Consider the following 23,290-nt stretch of genomic DNA (forward strand, 5'->3'; position numbering starts at 1 on the left):
AAAAAAAAAAAAAAAAAAGTGTCAGTTAAATTTGTGATTGTGTATTCCTTGGGAGAACTGTATGTCTCCTGCTTTGTTTTACCCACATTCTGCATATATTTCATGCTATAGCAGCCTCGGATAATAACCCAGCACATATTCATTTTAAGAACACTTTCACAGCAGATTTGACAAAATACAAAGAAGGTACCAATTTGAGATTTGTAAAAATAGCTACAGCACTCAACCCAAGGTTTAAGAATCTGAAGTTCCATCCAAAACCTGAGAGGGAGAAGGTGTGGAGCATGCTTTTAGAAGTTTTAAAAGAGCAACACTCTGCAGAAATTAGAGAACCCAAACCACCGAAAAAGAAAAGAAACCTTCTGCTGACAGCATCTGACTCAAATGATGAAAATGAACATGTCTGTCTGCACTGCTTTGGATCGATATCAGGCAGAACCCATCATCAGCATGGAAGCATGTCTTCTGGAATGTTGGTTGAAGCATGAAGGGACATTTGAATTTTTAGCGCACCTGGCACATAGATATCGCAACGCTGTCTACAACAGTGCCATGCACATGCCTGTTCTCACTTTCAGGGGGCATTGTAAGCAAGAAGCAGGCAGCATTATCTCCAGCAAATTGTAACCAGTCTTATTTGTCTGAGTGATTGGCTGACCAAGAAGTAGGACTGAGTGGACTTAAAGACTCTAAAGATTTACATTGTTTTATTTTTTAATGCAATTTTTTTGTACTTAATTCCACATTTGCAAGTTCAACTTTCATGGTAAAGAGATTGCACTACAGTACTTGTTTGAGGTTAATTGAAAAATACATTTTTTTTACAGTGCAAACATTTGTAATCAGAAATATAAAGTGAGCGCTGAACATTTTGTATTGTGTTGTAATTGAAATTAATATTTTTGAAAATGTAGTAAATGTCCAAAAATATATAAAATAAGTGGTATTGTATTGTTGTTTAACAGTGCCATTAATCACTATTCCTTTTTTTAATTGCTTGATACTGCTAGTAATCACTTATTTTTGCCAGAGTTGTAGGATTTATTGTGCACTTAATTATTCTAGGCACTCTGGTTTCCTCTCCTGGAGGCTTTGATGTCGCCACAGAAGCTATCCAGTTCAACAGTGTTGTGTCAGTATTCTGAACGTAAGTTTGTTGGCACCTTGTGGCACCAGATACCACTGAAAATGTGACCTCAGTTTTTTTTTCTCCTTTTCTCCTTTTCTCCTGACCAAACATGAGGAAGTAAGCATTGTGACTGAACTTGTGTACAACTCTCAAACAAAGCTAGGGTGTTCACCTGTGTGAAAAGTGCTGATACTCTCTTCCAGCTGTGAAGTAGCACTTTTTACCAGGAATACATTACACCTGTCTTGCAGTGTCTGCACTGGTTCCTGTTGCCTTTCAAGTACAATGTAAGTTATTTTGTTTGACCTGTAAAGTCCTAAATCATCTGGTCCTGGCTACTTAAACTACTTACTTCCTCATGTGGCTCAGTGGCAGTTGCAATTAGCTGAGGCATCTCAGTTAAGAACCTATTGCTTTAAATGACCTTGGAACTCTTTTTCCTTGGACCAATATAGGTCTGTTTTGTTTCAAGGCCTGTATGTTTCTTAGGCATTCCATTAGAGGGTAGATTTTGGGGTCTTTTGGATTCATTCTCTGGATACTGATCCACCGTAGTTATTCTGTATGCATGCAAGTGGTGTGCATGCACTAGGAGTTCCTGTAGGTACTTACAGATAAATTTAAGTGAATTTATACAGAAAACTTGGTTGTGCAACTGTTAGATAGCACACACAGCAAATCGGACACAAACAAGCAAGGAAGTGCATGCCCATTATTTGTAACTGGGTGGTTGTCATTTGTGTGTTAAGAGTTGATATCATAGGTATTTCTTCTCCCGATGCCAGAAGAGGAATAAAAAAATCAGATTAAACATTTCCATTTGTTGCCTTAAAAATTAACCCTATTCTGTCTGCCTCCAGCCCCTCTCCATAGGTAGATAATACGCTGTTGCCTTCCCACACTTAAGAATTTTCTCATGCTATTGTCTTATTTCTATGATGGTGGCATCATGATGCTCCTTTATGCTGCGTGCTGTACAGACAATCTCTGCCCTGAAGAGCTGACAGATGAAGATGGGAGGGGAAGTGATTTGTCCAGCATCAGATTAGGTTAGCGGTCAGGCTGAGACTAGAACCTAGGTCTCCTGGCTCCTAGTCCAGGTCTCACCTGCTAGATCATACTGCCTCCCTCCTATCTTCCTCATACACATTCAGTCCACTAGTTTGGAACAAACCGCTGGGCTGACTCCAACCATCCATGACTATAAAGGGAGCACATGGGTCAAAATTTCTAGTACCTGCACAGCATCCCTGGTTAGGTTTGGTAACTGCATCACAGCTCCAGTCTCTTGCCTCTGTGTGCACAATAGCAGCTCACTGCGCTAATTCTGCTCTGAGGCTTTTGGGAAAGTAATGGATCTCTGAGATCATCTGATAGTTCTTCCTTGCCTCCATTTTCTCCTTTTCCCCATCAGTCTCCACAGCCCATTGGTGCAGTAAATACTGTGGTCCCAGTGCAATCCAGTGTCCTCTTACAGCAGGTCACTATCTCTATGTGCAATGAGTGGATAGGGTTTTCCTGGTTCATCATTGGAGAGTGACCATGCATTGACTGAGACTAAGAACCTGGGGCTTTTAATCCACACAGTGATCTCTGGAGAGCGAGGATCACCTGTCATCAGAGCCATGGCCAAAGACAGGACGTGCCATCATATTTTGGCAAAGGGGAGCCATTGAATCTAACTTATCCATTTAAGCAAGCTCATTATTAAAAAATAATTCTGGAAATTGAAGGTGGTTCTCTGGGTTAATGCACCTAAAAAGGAAGCAAACACCCAACACTTTTAGAGGAAAAAGTGTAAAGGAACTATTGCCCTCCCTTTTCACACTTGGATCCTGAATTATAACCAGTTTTATTCCATTCTAAAGTGGGTGGTTGTTTAACAATTATATTGCCATAGAGTCTAGATGTCCAATCAGGAAGCTGGGACCCATTCTGCTGGCAACTGTATACACATAATAAAAAGGCCATCGCAGTCCCAAAGAGTTGTATAGCTATTGCCTCTGAGAATCCAGTGAACAGGGGCCTGGAACATGTGTTGAAATAGATTATGAAAGGCACAACCTTGAAGGGGGCATGTCCAGCCCTTGGCACAGAGAACATTGTAGCCCTTATGGCTTTGAATTATTAAAGGCAATTCTTTGTTACGAATTGAAGATATTTCCTGAATCTCACCCAATGATTTTTAAACAGAAGGGTTTGAATCTGGCCATTACTGTGAGGGTGGTGGGGAGTCGGTACCACCTGCCCAGTTGCTCCATATGCTTCCCCCTACAGCCCTAGGACCTGTTTTGATGTGAATGAATGTTCTGAGCAGCAGCCGTCCCTTCTCTTCTGCAGCAGCTCCCCCACTGGCCACCTGCTGAATTCCAGTTGAGGGAGAAGAAAGTAGTTCTTTGAGTAGCGTCCCTTTGGGTGCTCCGCATCAGGGTGTGCACATGCCTGTGCATTCTTAATCAGATATTTTCATCAGCAAGATCTGTGGGTCTATGCATGCTCCTTAGATATACTTGAGCTGATTCTGCCTGCCCTGCACCTGGTGAAAGTCAGTACAGGATGGCTCCCCTCCCATATCCAGCCCCCAGGGCAGTGCAGGAGAGTGGAAAGAGAAGAAGCTGAGGAAACAATCAGGTCTTTGATTCTCTGTCTCAGCACTGGCACAGGTTACAGCAGCCTGGGGGCTGCTCTAGCACAAGTTGGCCGACATCAATCCCCATGGGACCATACACCAGCCACTGCGGCACCAGTCCGCATGTGAACCCTGGGGAGGAGAGCTGCTGGAAACTCTTCCAGGCCATGACAATTACAGGTGGCATCTCCTCCCTTTGTGCTGTCAGAAAGAGGGAACAAGCCTGAAGCATTGTGACCGCCTGAGTTTTGTCATATGTTTTTCCTTAGGCATCACTGCTATACAGCTATAAGGGCATCCATGTTCTGTCACACTGCCTCCAGAGTTTCCTTACTCTTGGTCAGGGTCCTTTGTAATGTGAAGGGAAACCAAACTGAGCATGGTTACTGAGAAGAAGTTATAAAATCATCGCAGAACCATCATTCACAAAGGATGCACTTTGTGTGATAACCAGAGTATCACCTAAGGCCTGTATTTTGTTCAGAGGTGCTGAGCTCCTGCAGGCCCTGACTTTTTTAGGTTGGGCACACAGATAACAGAATTGTTGGCCACCAGTGGAAAATGTTGACGTCAATAAGACTATCCATGTGAATAAGTTTTGCAGGTTTATACTTGATGGCATTAGGGAAATTTGAATTGCAGTAGATAACCATATTAGAAAAATAAATACATAAATAAATTCAGGAATGTCCCAGACTGTGAGGCAATTTGTGTGTGTTGGGGGGAGAATCAAAGTAGTGTGAGTGTCCCAAAAATGTACAATTACATTTGTTTTTAAATATAAAGAATTGTAATTTTATTGTATAATTCTCTGGTCATTGTAACTATTTTTTATTGTAAATGTTAATCATGTTTTTTAAAACAAAGGAGTATGAACATCCTTGTGAACTCTTAATATAACATATTGTTTTTACAAATCTCTAGTTCTGACGAGTTGTGCATGACTTTTTTACATATTTATTATTTCAGCTCTGAAGAGTTTGACAATGCAAGTGCTAAACAACATGGCTGCATTTATTGCCCTTCCCTCAATCTTGCAGAGAATTCTCCAGGTGAGCAACAGGGGAGGAGAAAACGTAGTGAGCATACAAGTGTTTACTAAATTGTTGTCTTTTATAAGGCCCTGGTTGTACCACATTCAGAATGTAGAGCCAAATCCATCCCTGATGTAACATTTGTTGACTTCGGTGTAGTTACAGAAATTAATCTGGTTAATTATTAGTTATGGCTACAAAGATGAAAAAATGCTCATGGGACTGGTGTGATGGGACACTAACTGAAATGATGTTTCTCCTTGAGAGAATATGTAGTAATGTAAAGATTATATGTTGTAAACCAAACAATTTTTTACTTATTAGATCTTAATTAGTTTGGTCCAAAATTTAAATATTTTTAAAACCTTGGGCTGAGATCCCGAAGAAATGGGAGCCTAAGTTAGTCTACTAAATCCTTACTTAGGCGTGGTCTACACTACAAAGTTAGATCAATGTAAGTAATTTTTGTGACATTATCCAGGGTACAATCTGGACTGATGGACAGCTGCATCCCCTCAGTTTCCTGACCTGGGGTGCCTTTTACATACTTCGCTGTGAGAGCAACCGCTCCTGGTCTGCTCTCACAGAGTCTCCAGCATGTAAATTGCTTCCAGCTATAGTGTACGAGTGCTATAGCCAGTCACGCATGAATTACACTGCGGGCAACACCAACAAACTCTCAGCTTCAGACTTTCTCCCAGAAATGTGCATCTTGTACTGCCCAGCACCCTCCTGCACAACACAAGCTCATATGAAGTCTATCATTTATTAATAGTAAATGATATGAATAAGTCTTGTTATCCCAAATGGTGTTTTCCAAATACTTCAGTCCAAGCACACTGGTTTAGATAAAACAACAAAACAAATGTACTAACTACAGAAAGATAGATTTTAAGTGACTACAGGTAATGAGGCATATAAATCAGAATTGGTTACAAGGAAATAAAAGGTAAAAAACAACTAACACCTAACTTAACAAGCTAAATGAATACAAAGCAAAGGTGTCTCTCACCACATGTCCCAGCAGTCTCACTGGCTGAATCTCTTTCTGTCAGGATTTCCCCCAAGTCCAATGCTATTTCCTTTATTATTTAGGGGTTGATGGTGCCGTGGGCAGAGAGCAATGGCATCTGGCGTCTCCTCTTATAACCCTTTCTCTTATACAAGACTCATCTCCAGCTGATGTTCAGGAGACAAAGTCTGTGTAACCTGGAACCTTAAGATGCTTCTTCGTCAAAATGTAGACTTTTTTTTGCCCACACCCTCTCTCCCGCTGAAGGTGGCCACTTAATCAGGTGATGGTCCAACTGATCTCATTGACACCTGGCTGAGGCATTGGCTAGCCTTTTGTCTCTGGGGAACTTGTTTGTGACTGCCCTTCAGAACATGTTATTACGTGTCTTGGTAATAGTGTACAGTGGAATCTTATCTTTACATACAGTGTTGCTACACATTTTACCAGGACAGTAATGATCAGCAAATCATGAGTGTTCAAATGATACCTTACACAATATGCTTTGATACAATATTTAACATAGTCTTGTAAAAGGGGTGAACATAGGACTACAGACTGTCAGTCTTGTGTCAACCAATTTGTGCATATCTGCTTTCAAATTTGTCTACCGCCATAAGCATCCTATTAGTGCAATGCAGTAAAACCACCTCCCAAAAGTTGTGGAAACATGGTCGACCTACTGACCTGTGAACTCTGGATACCCTAATAGTCCTCCGGCAGCTGTTCTGCAATGCCCCTGGCAGAGCCATGGGCCAGCTGAGAAATATGGGCATCTACAAATGCATAACATGGGAGATGCAGGCAAAAGGATTTTTTTTAAAAGTCTTGTCAAAACGGGAGGGGGAAGGGCAGAGCTGTGTTTGAGACCATCCCAATGCCGTGGAACTTCCTTCCACAGGACTCTGACAGGTACACTTCTGTCACATTTGTAGGGTAGGCATGGGGGTGACTCGGCAGGAAGGAAGTAGAGGTCCCTTCTGCATTTGTTTGAATTTCCCCCATTCTCTCCTGAGGAACCTGGCAGCTCCAAAAGCCTTGAGAGAGCAGGGGTCACTTCATTCTTATTAGGTGTTCCTGTTCATGGCCAAGAGGATGGAACTTTGATCACAGGCAATTCTGTGTGGCTCAGACAGAAGTTGGTCCATTAAAATATTACCTCACCCACCTTATTTCTCTAATCTTGGGAGCAGCAGAGCTACAACAGCTTTGCCTGCTGTGTCTGTAAAAAGCTCAACATTTAGTTGCTGATATGTAGTCCTAGCTTTAACTTTGCCTGAAAGTTCTTTGTCTCTGCATTTCCGTCATTTTAAAAAAAGTCCTATCTTTGGACTGGGGAGCATTTCCCTTTCCTCTTCTCTCCACAAAGCCTGTGGAAGGGCTGAACCTTACTCATTCACTGCCTAAGAATTGCATTAGGGGGGTCCACCTAAGAGGCTTTTTGGGCTTTCCTTCAATCTCCTGTGGATGTTAAGAAGCTCAAAGAATTTTAAACAGTCTGTGAAGGATTCCAGGCGCCTGAAGACTACACAGCAGGTGCTTGAAGCCCTGCTGCCACTGGAGGGCCCCAGGAGACTAGGTGCTTTGTGTGACTGCTTTCAGCTGCACTTGGTCACAGATAAGAAAGCAATTGCATATTACATAAATGGAGAAAACCATCTGATATGAGAGAACTGCCTCCTGAGCTTCTGAATTTTTATAAGCAATTTGCTTTAGGTTTTAAAAAAAGACAGAAAGGAATTAAACTTTGACTGTGTCCTTTTGGATTATTGTATCTGTGACACGAGAAGAACAACAGTCTATAAAGGAATAGACTGCAGGCTCAGGAATTGTTTTAAGTAATTTTATCTGACTTTACACCTTGTAATACAGATTTATTTCCTTTAATTGTGTAACTGATTTTGCCAAGAAGGAAATACTAGAGAGGGTTGGAAGCAATTTAGAGAAGAGGAAACAACAAGCACTTAGGAGAAGGTACAGCAGAAATTAGGAAAGTGGCGAGAGCAGGAAGAATGTAAAAACGGGGATGTGCTGGAGGGAGCTCTCAGGAGCCAGTGTTAATACACTGGCACCAGATTGGAGGGAGCTCTGGGATGACATCCTGCCTCTAGCTGTGTTTGTCCTGTCTCTGGAGCTTATTAACTAACCCTTGCCTGAAGTGACTTATCCTCCAGAACTAGGAGAAATGATTTGCATGGAAGATGTCTTTACATACAGCTTTGTGGAAGACTGATTTTACCATCTATAAAGTAGCTATATTCATTGTCTGCCTTTTGACTGTGTTTTGGCTTTCTTCAGCCATCTATTTAATAGAATTCTCCAGGAATGGGTGAGTGGCTTTGACAGATATAAAAATAACTTGCTGTATGTCATAGGTCACGTACACGGTGTGCTAGAAGACCTGAGCTCCCCATTTCTCTCTCTAATTTATATAGTATCTCAGTATGATGTACTTCCCATGCTGTTACTCTTAAATTATGCATGTTAAAATAAAGTTTTCTTATAATACAGTATGACCCAGAATGACACTGGTCACTTAGTGCAATTGTTACCTCTGGAAGCTGTCTATCCCTTCAGTATATTCCAAGCATACAGCTGGTTTTTGACTAAGAATTGGATGGATTTCCAAATCCTGTTTGATTCAGATGTGAATATTAGCAGCCTGTTGGTGTTACTGCTTATTGAGTAGGAACAACTCTATGTAGAGGCTGCTGTTGCTCTAAGAGTTCTGGATCATTTTAGCCATTGTGGAGCAATTTCCCAAGTATCTTGCAATCAAGTTTGCATTCCACTCCCACCGTTTCCTACTAATTTGTTTCCTCTAGCCACCTCTTCTCCCTTCCCACTCCCTCTGGGCAAGCTATCCCTTGGTGCCTTAACCGAACTACTACACCCTCTTACAGATTGGTTTCCTTCTTCCTTCTCCCTTTCCTGGAGTCCATCTCTTAAGCTTCCTCCACTGACTGCAGCCTCCTCACCAACAGAAATCTCCAACCAATCAAATTTCGATAGCTTGTCTTTCTCTCCAACAGAAGTTGGTCCAGTAAGATGATATCCCACGCACTTTGTCTCTAATCTCCTGGGACCCACGCAGCTACAATTACACTGCACACCTGCTTCTCACCACCTCATCCATTAGGTATCCATCACCTTCCTAGTCTCTACTACTTGCTAGCTTCCTCCCTTCATCCTTTCTCCAGTGCGTGAGTCTCCAGCCTGTTGGCTGCCACCAGCACCATACCCTAGTTTCCAGGTTAGCTTCCTGCTCAGTTTTTTCCCCTCAGTCCCTCTCTCTAAGGCCATATCTGGCCGTCCAAGTAAAGTGATCGCCAGCTAAAGTTCAAGGATCTGGTCCAAAGCATAGAGGTTCTAGAGCTTCTCAGTAAAATAGTTGTAAGGACATTTCAACATGGGGAAAACTTATTTTTCACTAACATGGTTTTCTGAGATGGCTGAATAGTTTTTTCTGAAATTTTGAAAAACAAATTCAGCTTGAGACAGATACCTGGCATGGGAAATGTCAGCCCAAGCAATCTGACAAAGTTGTTTACAAAAAAAAAAAAATGCAAATGTAGGAGCTTCCAAACCACTTATTGTGGGAGCTGCTGCCCTCTCTGCCTAGAATATGGCGAAATATATATACACTTAAGAATGCACAAATGAATATAATTCACATCATTTACAAGTGCATGCTTTGTATATACTGGTAGTTTTTAAAAAGTGTGTAGAAGTACTTATCGGTAGAATGTGTGTGAGTGGGGTGCAAGTGGGGCTGGTCAGGAAAGACTGAAATAAAGAAAGTCACATGTAGGGGGTGGGACTAGCCGAAGAGGCAAGAAGTTATCTGGAAAATAATGAGGTCCATTTCTCTCCATCTTGCAAGGCCACTGAAGTTCCTGTACAATCCACAGGAATTACCATCACTGAACAATTCATAAATATTTTTGTAACCCAAGGAAATTCCCAGGCAAAAAAGCATCATTGATGTGGAATTATGGTTGAGATAATTTATCACTTACTGTGTTGTAGTTTTAAAATATGTATGTGTAAATGTTAGCTTAAAAATTCCAAGTTTCACATCACAAACAAAAAAACCCCCATAAAACATTCAAAATAGGGCTGTCAAGTGATTTTAAAAAAGAATCTCAATTAATCGTGAGATTAATTCTTTTAATCATGAGTAATCCCAGTATTAATCTCACTGTTAATGGAATACCTAAATATTTTTGGATGTTTTCTACATTTTCAAATATATTGATTTCATTTACAACACAGAATACAAAGTGTCCAGTGCTCACTTTATATTATTCTTATTACAAGTATTTGTGCTGTAAAAGAGAATAGTACTTTTCAATTCACCTAATAAGTACTGTAGTGCAAGCTCTGTATTGTGAAAATGCAACTTGCAAATGTAGAATTTTTTTTTTTACATAACTGCACTCAAAAATAAAACAATGTAAAACTTTAGAGCCTACAAGTCCACTTAGTCCTACTTCTTGTTTAGCCAGTCAGATTCAATTACTGGTCAGGGGTGGGCGGAGTGACTGGAAAAGTTTGCACACCACTGTCTTACCAACTACTTTGCCCTCACAGTATCATTGCAAAAGTTGATCAGCTTGAAGTTATGAATGTTTGTAAACCTCTTGATAAAACCTGGAACACTTCACTTTTACCAGCACATCAACATCCATCTGTCCTATGTTGGAGACTTAAATAGCCACCACACCTCATGGGGCTGCAGAGAATCTGATAAAAATGGACTGGATCCATAGATTGGACTTCTCTAAGTGATCTATCTCTCTTGCATGACCCTAAGCAGTCAACCACCTTTTTCTCTGCACAGTGGAAGCAGGGTTGCTCTCCTGACCTCAGTTGGGTCGCCTCAGCAGGGCCAACTGTTACCAGGCTCCCAAGCAGCCAGTACCATCCTCTTCTTGCCCAGATAGAAATGACAGTCCCCATAATAACCACTATCCCTTGATTGCAGTGGAACTGTAGAAGAGCAGACTGAAAAAAAAAAAAATACTCAGAGCTGACCAGTGAATATGTAGTGTGCATACCATATAATGCCTCTGTAGAAAATGCTTACACTCGCTTCTCCAAAGCAATCTTTAAAGCAGCCATTAAATCCATTCCACGTGCCTACCAAGAGACTTATATACCCTACTTAAATGAAGAATGAGCAGAACTTCTGAAGCACTGTGGGAAATTGGGTGACTCAGAGAAGCAAACCATCTTCTTGACAGCCCTAATGTCTGTCACAAGGAACGCTGGTGAGAAGTTACGTCAAATATGGACATACAGTCTAGCAGGAAATACGGTTACTTTAAAAGAATCTTGGTGCAGCACAGAAACCATCATCAACAAGTCAGGAAAGTGTCTCCAAACAGCATGACCACATGCCTAACTAATATAGCAAAAGCCAGCAGAAACAAGCCCTTTGAGGAATCAGTAAAGAGGAAATGGAGCTGATACTCACAGGTGGGACCATTCTGTGAGGAAGATATCGTCCAGCCTTCCTCCACTGAAGAAGTGGAGAGAGGACTGAGCCTCAAGAAAGCAGGAAAAGCAGGTGGCCTTGATAAGACTGTACAAGAAATGCTGCTACATCTTGCTAAGAGGAGCACAAAATGGCTGTCAATTTTCATATACTATGTCATCCAAAAGAACAAGGTGGCTTAGATATAGCAGAAAGAAACCAGGAAAGGGCTATTCCTTTCCAACTAGCTGCTGTCCAGTATCACTTCTGAGATGTGCTTAGAAACTTCTAGAGTGACTATCTCGGCACCAACTCATGCCCATAGTAGAACAAGCTCTGGGTGATGATCAGGCAGGCTTCAGACATAATAGGAGCACTTGTGACCAAGTTCATGCTCTTTACCACTTACATAGAAAATAGTTTCCAACAGAAGAAGATGACAGGAGTAGCACCATATGATGCCATCTGGCACATTGGTCTGCTGGTCAAGATGTCAAAATCTCTGTGGGTTATAATGGCTATGGAAATAATGCTTTAAAATAGACAATTCCAAGTGGTGCTAAGGCAATAAGCTGAGCACATGGAGAACGAGAAGAATGGACTCCTTCAAGGATCTGTTCTTGTCCCAAATTTTTTTCAACATATTTACTAATGATCTGCCTCCAACAATCTCAAGGCCATTCAAGTATGCAGATAACATCTGCCTAGCTTCAAGAGACTTCAGAAAGATTGAGGACAACCTGAACTAAGACATGGCAGCCATCAGTGTGTGAAACAGCATGGCCAGAGGGCAGCAGGAGAGTGTTAGCAGGGAGCCTTATTCCCTGCAAGGGGAGGAAAGTTTACTATAGATTAACTAGAGCACCTGAAGCCAATTAGAGCACCAGCAGTCAGTCATGTGATAAAAACCCCTGCTTCAGTCAGGGTGTGAATTGGAGCAGGAAGGTTTGGTTGGAGCAGAGAGTAAGTTTGAAGAGTTGGAGAAGAGAAGAGTTTGAAAGAGACAAAGGAAAGTTTGGAGGAGTGCTGCGGTGGGCTGAGAAATCAAAAGAACTCTAGGCAGGGGCACTGGCTTGTGTAGAAGGAGGAAAGAAACCCCTTCACAAGCTGAAGGGCAGGAGAGGAAGTAACCCAGGGGAAGAACCGCTAGTTCAAGTGTGCAAACCACACACCTCAGGGCCCCTGGGTTGGGACCTGGAGAAGAGGGCGGGCCCAGGTCCCTCCCTCTCCACTCCCCTCCTCAAGGACACTAGTGGGGTAATTAAAATACTGGTTCAGAGGCAAGCAATGGTGCCCTGAACCTTCCCCAAAGAAGAGAGAGCACGAGACTCAGCATAACAGTACTGGCAATTTGCCACACATGCCTATTGCAAGAAGTGGAGACTTTAGTCTAGAGTGTTAATGACAGTGTCGTCATGCTTCCATATCAATCACACTAATGCTTTAAGAACTCAACATCATCTTGAATGGAGAGCAACTGGCATGTGATCCAAAGTCAGTATATCTAAGAGTAACTGGAGTTGACACACTAACCTACAAGGACTACTTCACAGAGGTAGCTCAGAAGATTAAGAGCAGAAATGGCTTTATAAATAAGCTTGGAAGCTCAATTTAGGGAGCTAATGTGCTAGTTCGGTACTAGTTCTCCACTACACAGTGGAAGAATACTGTACACCTGAATTAAACTCTTCCCACACAAAGCTAGTTGATGTACAACTGAATCAAATAATAATAATAGGCTACGAGACCAACAAACACTGAATGGCTACCAGTCCTCTCTAATATCCCACCTCCTAACATCAGGCATTATATTGCTGCAAAGAACCTCCTTCACAAAATCCAAGAGATACCACAATTGCCACTTTTCAAAGATATATGGGTGGATGCCTCGCCACTGACTCTTCAGCAGATGGACCTATGTGGACTCCTGATTCATACTGAGACAATAGGGCAATCAGCTAGTTATCTTAGGTACCTGTACACGAACACAAGAAGCCTTGGAAACAAGCAGGAAGAATTGGAAGTCCTGGCACAGTCAAGGAATTATGTATGATGTGATTGGAATAACAGAGACTTGGTGGAATAACTCACATGCCTGGAGCACTGTCGGGGATGGGTATAAACTGTTCAGGAAGGTCAGGCAAAGGAGAAAAGGTGGAGGAGTTGCACTGTATGTACGATTGCTCAGAGCTCCAGTATGAAATATTAGTGCCCATCTGGAGAAAAGCCTGTTGAGTCTTTGGGTTAAGTTTAGAGATGAGAGCAACAAGGATGATGTTGTGGTGGACGTCTGCTATAGACCACCAGACCAGGAGGATGAGGTAAATGAGGCTTTCTTTGGACAACTAACAGAAGTTTCCAGATCACAGGCCCTGGTTCCCATGGGGACTTCAGTCACCCTGAAATCTTCTGGGAGGGCAATACAGCTATGCAAAGGCAATCCAGGAAGTTTTTGGAGAGTCTTGGGGACAACTTCCTGGTGTAAGTGCTGGAGGAACCAACTAGGGGCTATGCTCCTCTTGACCTGTTGCTCACAAACAGGGAAGAATTGGTAGGGGAAGTAGAAGAGGGTGGCAACCTGGGAAGCAGTGACCATGAGATGGTCGAGTTCAGGATCCTGACAAAAGGAAAAAAGGAGAGCAGCAGAATACGGACCCTGGACTTCAGAAAAGCAGACTTTGACTCCTTCGGGGAACTGCTGGGCAGGATCCCCTAGGAGGCTAATATAAGGGAGAAAGGAGTACAGGAGAGCTGGCTATATTTTAAAGAAGCCTTATTGAGGGTGCAGGAACAAACCATCCCGATGTGCAGAAAGAATAATAAATATGGCAGGCGACCAGCTTGGCTTAACAACAGAAATCTTCAGTGGGCTTAAATGCAAAAAGGAAGTTTATAAGAAGTGGAAACTTGGACAGATGACAAGGGAGGAATATAAAAATATTGCTCGAGCATGCAGAGGTGTAATCAGGAAGGCCAAAGCACAGTTGGAGTTGCATCTAGCAAGGGATGTGAAGGGTAACAAGAAGGGTTTCTACAAGTATGTTAGCAGCAAGGTAGTCAGGAAAAGTGTGGGACCCTTACTGAATGGGGGAGGCAAACTAGTGACAGGTGATGTGGAAAAAGCTGAAGTACTCAATGCCTCAGTCTTCACTGACAAGGTCATCTCCCAGACTTCTGAACTGTGCAGTACAATATGGGGAGGAGGTGAGCACCCCTCAGTGGTGAAAGAACAGGTTAAGGACTATTTAGAAAAGCTAGACATGCACATGTCCATGGGTCTGGATCTAATGCATCAGAGGTTGTTGAGGGAGTCAGCTGGTGTGATTGCAGAGCCATTGGCTGCTATTTTTGAAAACTCATGGTGATCAGGGGAGGTCCTGGATGATTGGAAAAAAGCAAATATTAGTGCCCATCTTTAAAAAAAGGAAGAAGGAGAATCCAGGGAACTACAGACTGGTCAGCCTCACCTCAGGGAGCAGGTCCTCAAGGAATCCATTTTGAAGCACTTAGAGGAGAGGAAAGTGATCAGGAACAGTCAACTTGGATTCACCAAGAACAAGTCATGCCTGACCAATCTGATTCTCATCTATGATGAGATAACTGGCTCTGTGGATATGGGGAAAGCGGAGGACATGATATACCTTGACTTTAGCAAAGCTTTGGTACGATCTCACACAGTATTCTTGCCAGCAAGTTAAAGTGTGGATTGGATGAGTAGACTGTAAGGTGGATAGAAAGCTGGCTAGATTGTTGGGATCAACGGGTAGTGATCAACGGCTTGATGTCTAGTTGACAGCTGATACCAAGTGGAGTGCCGCAGGGATCGGTCCTGGGGCCAGTTTTGTTCAATATCTTCATTAATCATCTGGATGATGGGATGGATTGCACCTTAGCAATTTCGCGGATGATACTAAGCTGTGGGGTGAGGTAGATAGCCTGGAGGGTAGGGATAGGGTCCAGAGTGACCTAGAGAAATTGGAGGATTGGGCCAAAAGAAATCTGATGAGGTTCAACAAGGACAAGTGCAGAGTCCTGCACTTACGACGGAAGAATCCCATGCACTGCTACAGGCTGGGGGAACCAACTGGCTAAGCAGCAGTTCTGCAGAAACAGACCTGGGGGATTACAGTGGACAAGAAGCAGGATATGAGTCAACAGTGTGCCCTTGTTGCCAAGAAGGCTAATGGCATATTGGGCTGCATTAGTAGGAGCATTGCCAGCAGGTCAAGGGAAGTGATTATTTCCCTCTATTTGGCACTGGTAAGGGATGGTGAGGTGTGCAGCAAATTACCACACATGGGGACTCAGGGACAGGCCTCTGTGTAGTTGGAGTGCAGTTGAGGACGCTGCACACATACTGAATAGCTGCTTGTCCCATGCTGGCCTGTCAGCGAGGACTTTCCAAATTCCATACTGCTGACCCCAAGGCTATTGAATGGCTAAAACCATGTGATACCTACCTATGGCCTTTTGACTCTTGGCTTTTTATCTACTTGTACATCTCTTATCTCCCTACTTTGTATTTTGAACTTTTGACCATCTTTATTGTACAACTTGTACATTCGCTTAAAAAGAGAGCACGGATGTTGCAAATCCAGGGAGCAGACTCAGTATTAGCTACAGACAGTCTTCATTTCCTGATATAATTTAGAGGGGAATGCAAACATAGTATCATAGGACTGGAAGGAACCTTGAGAGGTCTTCTAGTCCAGTCCCCTGCACTCAAGTCAGGACTAAGTATTATGTAGACCAGTGGTTCTCAAACTTTTTTTTTTTCGCTGACCACTTGAAAATTGGTGATGGTCTCAGCTGACCACTTAAAGATCTTTCCAAATGTTGTTTGTACCATTAGCTAACTATCATAAAGTACATTGGATAAAAGCACTGTATAAAAAAGTTTTTTGTTCTACTAATAAAAGCACACAACTCGTATTTTAATAACAGTGGTCTTACCTTTCTAATGTGATGGATGTGCCCTCTCTCCATCACCACGGCAGCCCCCGAGCTGGAGCTGGGAATGAGGGGGGTCTCTCCCTTGCCACAGCAGCCACAGAGCTGAGGCTGGGAAGGAGGGGGGTCTCTCCCTTGCCACAGCAGCCACAGAGCTGAGGCTGGGAAGGAGGGGGGTCTCTCCCTTGCCACAGCAGCCACAGAGCTGAGGCTGGGAAGGAGGGGGGTCTCTCCCTTGCCACAGCAGCCACAGAGCTGAGGCTAGGAAAAAGAGCCGTCTCTCCCCGGCAGCCACAGCCTTGGAGCTGGGGAAAGTTGCCTCTTTCTCTGGCCACTGCAGCCTGCATGTCTCAAATTCCCCCCACCCCCTCTTCTCATGCCACTGCCCCCTTCCACCTATCCCCCAAGGCCACCACCTCAGTTTACATGTGCATCTTTTCCAGGGTCCAGGTACCTAATTAGTGGAGCCACGCCTGCACAGCTCCACTAATTAGGTGGGTGGTCCTTCATTCTCTCATGTACGGCAACCCAGGCACTCACCTTAGAGCAGGGGTGGGCAAACTTTTTGGCCCAAGGGCCACAACAGGGTGTGAAATAGTATGGAAGGCCGGGTAGGGAAGGCTGTGCCCCCCAAACAGCTGGGCTCCTGCTCCCTATCTGACCCCTCCCACTTTCCGCCCCTTGATTGCCCCCCCCAGAACACACCATCCAACCCCCCCCCCCGCTCCTTGTCCTCTGACCGCCCCGTCCCAGGACCCCAGCCCCTAACCACCCCATGGGACCCCACCCCCATCCAATGCTCCGTGTCCCCTGACTGCCCCGACCCCTATCCAATCCCCCGTTCCCCATCCCCTGCCCTCCCGAACCTCTGCCCCATCCAACCGTCCTTCTGCTCCCTGTCCCCTGACTGCCCCCCCCGGATCCCTGCACCATAACCAACCCCCCGGCTCCCTTACTATGCCGCTCAGAGCAGCATGTCTGGAGCCATGCCTCATGAGCACGCAGCCCAGCCTCCCAGAGCGCTGCCTGCATGGCTGCAGGGGAGGGGCTGTGAGCTAACTGCCCAGCCAGGAGCTCAGGAGCTGGGCAGGATGGTCCCACAGGCTGGATGTGGCCCACGGGCCGTAGTTTGCCCACCTCTGCCTTAGAGGGAACTGTCTAAGGACCACCTGAATGGAGCTCGTGGACCACAGTTTGAGAACTTCTGATGTAGACCATCCCATAGAGGTGCTTGTCTAGCCTGCTCTTGTAAACGTCCAATGATTGTGGAATCTCCATCTCCCTAGGCAATTTATTCCAGTGTTCCAACTACCCTGACAGGAAATTTTTCTACTGTCCAACCTAAACCTCCTTTGCTGCAAAATTAAGTCCATTGCTTCTTGTCCTGTCCTCAGAGGTTAACAAGAACAGTTTTCTCCCTCCTCTTTGTAATAACCTTTTATGTACTTGAAAGCTGTTATCATCTCCCCCCCCTCAGTCTTCTCTTCTCCAATTTTTTCATGGGAGCATACACGTAGCCCAAAAAAGCAACATATGTTCTGTTTCTGCAGGTACAATTGAACTGAAAGTGTTAATTGTATGTAACTCTGTTCATGGATTGACAGCCTCATGTACTGATCTCAGGTAACTGGTGTTTCGTGACAAGAAGTTGCATGTCTTGAAAATTTCATCTCAGTGCACATCACAGACAGCATCTGTAATCTGATAGAATGATGTATCTGGTGATACCAGAATTGTGAAGCTGTTCACTATAGTGCAAAGTGGTTTTGCTTCAGCGATTTTGCTTATAGCAATCTGACCGTTTTCTGACCATCCAAAGGCATGGCAATCTGTCTTGGAGAACTGTGACTGACAGTGATCCTCTAATGTTGATTTTATGCCAGTTTGGGTGGTGCCATTCATTTAAAATGTGCATCAGTTCACATTAACTTCTGGAATGATGCTTGCTTTTGAGCCACTGGAGGCATCTTCCAAAAGACCTTTTTAACCTGGAGTAATAATGGAAAAAGATTCTTACATGATCCTTAAAGGTCTAGCCCCAGTTATGGAAGCTTCATCCGGAGACATATGCAGCTTGCTTGATAGTTACGAAATTCTTCATCACAAGGAACTTGCTGAAAAACCACTGGCCCTCAGATGTTGCCTGAAACAGGAAAGTCCTTGGCCTATTGTTGAAGTCTAAATATGGTGGATGTGTTTTTTTTCTTACTCTGTATTAGCAGAAGGAAATCAGGGCTTGAAGAGCAGGAAAATAACCTCATAGAAGTGCAGCAGAGGCATGAACAAAAAGTTCCCAGGAGATCTAATCAACTACAGTCACAGCAAATGCTCTCAAAACCAGAGAGGAATGAGTTTAAGCTGATTAGAGCCCTTCTGGCAAGCCTGCTACCTGATCCCATTAGTAGGAGACTGCCAGGAAACATCAGCAACTGACACCAGGTCCATAGTTACAGGAAAAATGCCTTAAACATTTTATTTCCTTTCAAGGGAAAACTTACAGGCCCTGGAAATCAAAGTAGCCTGTTGAAGTGAAAGGTTTCTGCTCACTTGTCCACTCCTTGGGGGCAGTTGCGTGCACGGTGTAGGGGGGTGTCATTTCAACCAAGGAGAACTTGGCGTTTACCCTGCTGGGGGAGAACCATATTTTTCCAGCATTTCTTTAAGAATTGTACATGGGTTAGCAGAGACCCTGGAAGTGATACTCCCCTATCCCTGGCCAATCTGCATTATGACCACCTTGAAAAAGTGGAGTACTGAAAGGAAATATTTGTCCTGCTCTTCAATTCATTAGGAGTAGAGGGGACCTTATTGGGGAGCCAGGGCCCTGAGTTTTCACCTCTTCACACTTATTCATGTTAAGGATAAGCTTATTGATATCCCTGTGTCAAAAGTTCTGGATTCTGAATCAGTCCTTTGGAGAGGAGGAGGACACCTTAGCAAATCAGACCTTTATGAAGTTGGTAGCCTTTAGTGGGGGGGATGGAATCCAATAAGGTTAGAGACAAATTTGAGAGGACCATGCTCTGAGACTTGTCTCCAGGACTTACTGCACTGACTGCGGGGGGGGCGGGACCTGATCAAAAAGCAGAGCTAGGACATCAGGGTCTTGCTAAGCATAATCCCCATAATTATAAGGAGCAGTCCACAGACTGCAATGTGACCATGCAAGCTCATGCGGGCCTCTGGCTTTAGTCTAGCAGAAGGAATCCTTGTCCCCAGCGTGCTTCTCTCCATTACAGCTGCAAGCAGTGCATTCCTTGGGTGATCCCTCAGGAGAGCAGTAAATCCCTTTGGTTCAAGTGCAAGCTCTTGCCCATAGAGATTCACCAATAGCAGAGATGTCATGACTGAGGAGAAGAGGATAAGTCACATGAAAGGACAACAGCCTGCCCCTGAGCCTTTTTAATATTAGCACAGTCCCTGAGGTTTTTCAGCTGATTTATGCTGATTTTTCTCCTCAAGCAAAGAATTAGGCATCCTTAGACTCATAGATAATAAATACTGAAGGGGCCACTGTGATCATCTAGTCTGACTTCTTGGTTAATACAAGCCATAAAACTTGCCTGAATTAAATCCTGTTTGAAGTATAGCGCAACTTCTAGAAAAACTTCCGATCTTGATTTCTATATTGCCTGTAATGGAGAATCCAATACAACCTTTGGTACATTTTTTTCAAATGGTTAATTAGTCACTGCCAAATATTTGTACCTTTTTCTTTCCAGTCTGAAATTGCCTATCCTCAGCTTGCAGCCATCGGATATTGTTATACCTTCATAGGCTAGCTTGAACTGCTCATTATCAAATGTTTTTTCCCCAGGTAGGTATTTATAGACTGGGATCAGGTCACTCCTTAGTTTTGTTAAATGAAATAGATTGAGCTCCTTCCATAGCTCACTCTAAGGTGTGTGTTCCATTCCTTCAGTCATTATTGCGCCTCTTCTCTGAACCCTCTCCGTTTTTTTTTAGGTCTGTCTTGAATTGTGAACACCAGAATTTCATAAATCCATGTTGATTGGCATTAATTATATTCTCCTCCTTTAATTTTTTATTAATCTGTCTCAGATCAGCTGTTTCATTATTTTTCCTGTGATCGAGTTAGGCTGACAAGCCAAAAATTAGCCAGGACATCCCATTTATCCTTTTAAAAAATTGGCATAACATCAGCTTTCTTCCTGTCCTCTGAAAATCAACTTTCACTGTTCAGTGAGCTCCTCAGTCAGCTCTTTGATAACTTTTGTATATAAATCAACAAGTTCAGATAACTTAATGTCATACTGTAGTAGCTACTGTTTAACATCCTCATGAGATGCTATTGAAATGGAAAGTATTTTATCATAATATGACTGTGACGCTGGTAGACCAGGTGCCAGCTCTTGCCAGGGCTGTAGGCATCAGCTGAGCACTGACAAATTCATAGCTGGAAACCACAGCAGCTCACCTGTATGTTAGTATTGTTCAAGGGAGGTGTTAGACTCCATGGAATGCTTGTAAATTAATATATGCAGCAACTTAACTTGTGATGTCTGTATCTCTTGCTATAAGGTGATATGTCAGTTTTGCTTTATAACTAAAAATGCATGCTCTGAACCTGTGAACCCAGTTGGGAGAGTGATCCACCACCCATCAAGGACTATCAAGAATGGACCCTTGTGAAACATCATAATACAAAGACTTGGTTAATGGCATGTCACACCCATAAAGGTCCTATGTGTAAGAAAGCCTGTCCCATCAGCTTGAATGCTGGAAGAGGGAGATAAAATAGGGACACAAGAAAATTTTCTCTCTTGCTGTTTGGACTCTGACTGGGCTGTAGCTACTAAGCAGAAATCTCCAGGGTCAACCTGGGAGTTAGCCATAAAAGACATTCAGTGCTGACTTATTACTATAACTCTGTCACCTTTTGGAACCATAGACTGTAGCGTGTGTGTGTGTGTATATCTATATTTGTGTGTGTATATCTATATCTATATATATGTGTGTGTGTGTGTGTGTGTATATATATATACATATACACACACACACACACACACAGATTTACAGATTAAAGCAGGCACTATATCTATCTATATATATATGTGTGTGTGTGTGTGTGTGTGTATGTATAGATAGATAGATAGATATAGTGCCTGCTTTAATCTGTAAATCTCTCATTTCTTTAAATCCCCCCCGCCCCAGCTTCTCTACTGTCCTGCCCTTCATCACCTTTTGCCAGAGCTGGGTCTCCTGGGCATTCTGCTCACTGTGAGCTGGGCTCTGCAGAGTCCCTAGCGGCCCCTAGAGGCAGCCAGCAGCTTTTCAGCCCCAGTTCTGCAGGGGAAATGGGGAATTTTGCAAAATGCTGCATTGTGCAGTGTCAGGGTTCTATCCCACACACACTCTGAACTCTGGGATACAGATGTGGGGACCCGCATGAAAGACCCCCTAAGTATATATTCTACCAGCATAGGTTAAAAACTTTCTCAAGGCACAAATTCCTTTCCTTGTCCTTGGATGGTATTGCTGCCATCACCAAGTGACTTACACAGAAATTTAGGGAAGACTCACTTGGAATCCTTATTCCCTTAAAATATCCTCACTCCCCTCCCGACCCTTTCCTGGGGAGGATTGAGAATAATATACCAACTAATAGCCTAGCAATGTGAGTACAGACCAGACCCTTTATCTTCAGGACACTAAAATCAATCAGGTTCTTAAAATAAGAACTTTATTATAATAGAAAAAAGGAAAAGAATCACACCTGCAAAATCAGGATGGAAGGTAACTTTACAGAGTAATAAAAAGATAAAAACACAGAGGACTCCCCTCTGGGCTGAGCTTCACAGTTACAAAAACAGGAATAAAACTACCTTTGTAGCATAGGAAAATTCACAAGCTAAAACAAAGGATAACCTAATGCATTTCATTGCCTTACTTACAATTTCTGTGATTTTAGATGGAATATTCCAGATATATTATCAGGAGATGTTGTACCTACTTGGCTTCTCTCTCTGTCCGGAGAGGGAACAACAAAGAGAGGGCCCAAACAAAACCTTCTCTTCCCCCTCCTCCCACCTCGCTCCAGATTTGAAAGTATCTTCTTTCCTCATTGGTCCTTCTGGTCAGGTACCAACTAGGTTATTTGAGCTTCTTAACCCCTTACAGGTAAAGCGATTTACTAAAGCTGCCAAGGAGGGATTTTACGCTACCCTTCTCTATATATTTATGACATACAGTGGTGCAGAATTCCCCAAGGACTAAATATTTGGACTGTTTGCAAGCTGCCAGATTTATCATATGTTGTTCCTGTATTCTGTGTAATTAGGTAACTCTAGTATTGACTAACTAGTGCAAAATTAGCAAATCTACCATTATAAATCAATTATTTTGACTTCATCTAACAATCTTACTTCTGCTGTGCAACTAATCCACTCTTAAGTGCTTTTTTTAATTTTTTTTTTTTAAATTAGAATAGATTTTGGACTAGCCAGCAAATGTTTTGGAAGCTCGTCTAACTACTTGTGTTAGTCTGCTAGGCAAAGTATTTGGAACTTGCCTTTTATACAGACGGTTACATGTGGTGAGTTGTATCTTGAAATTATCAACAAATCATTTCAGTATTCTTCTTTGTATTTAACCTTTTAGCATGAATATTATAAGAACGGCCGTACTGGGTCAGACCAAAGTCCATCTAGCCCAGTATCTGTCTACCGACAGTGGCCAATGCCAGGTGCCCCAGAGGGAGTGAACCTAATAGGCAACGATCAAGTGATCTCTCCCCTGCCATCCATCTCCATCCTCTGACCAACAGAGGCTAGGGACACCATTCTTTACCCATCCTGGCTAATAGCCGTTTATGGACTTAACCAGCATGAATTTATCCAGTTCTCTTTTAAACACTGTTATAGTCCTAGCCTTCACAACCTCCTCAGGTAAGGAGTTCCACAAGTTGACTGTGCGCTGCGTGAAGAAGAACTTCCTTTTATTTGTTTTAAACCTGCTACCTATTAATTTCATTTGGTGACCCCTAGTTCTTGTATTATCGGAATAAGTAAATAACTTTTCCTTATCCACTTTCTCC

The 23,290-nt window shown here is 43.2% G+C and overlaps 1 protein-coding gene across 3 annotated transcripts in view; it reads left to right on the forward strand.

Moving 5' to 3' along the window:
- VPS8 (VPS8 subunit of CORVET complex) overlaps window positions 1–23,290 on the forward strand; it is a 230,249-nt gene that overhangs the window by 172,852 nt on the left and 34,107 nt on the right. For 2 of the 3 annotated variants that reach the window (XM_032763623.2, XM_075068603.1), the window contains exons 39-40: window positions 1,066–1,147; window positions 4,728–4,810. The exons of the other annotated variant lie outside the window; for it this stretch is intronic. In XM_032763623.2, coding sequence (XP_032619514.1) covers window positions 1,066–1,147; window positions 4,728–4,810 — 165 coding nt within the window. The remainder of the gene's footprint in view (window positions 1–1,065; window positions 1,148–4,727; window positions 4,811–23,290) is intronic. 3 annotated transcript variants of the gene reach the window in all.

The sequence above is a fragment of the Chelonoidis abingdonii genome, chromosome 8 (genome assembly GCF_003597395.2).
Source record: "Chelonoidis abingdonii isolate Lonesome George chromosome 8, CheloAbing_2.0, whole genome shotgun sequence".
NCBI lineage: Eukaryota > Metazoa > Chordata > Testudines > Testudinidae > Chelonoidis > Chelonoidis abingdonii.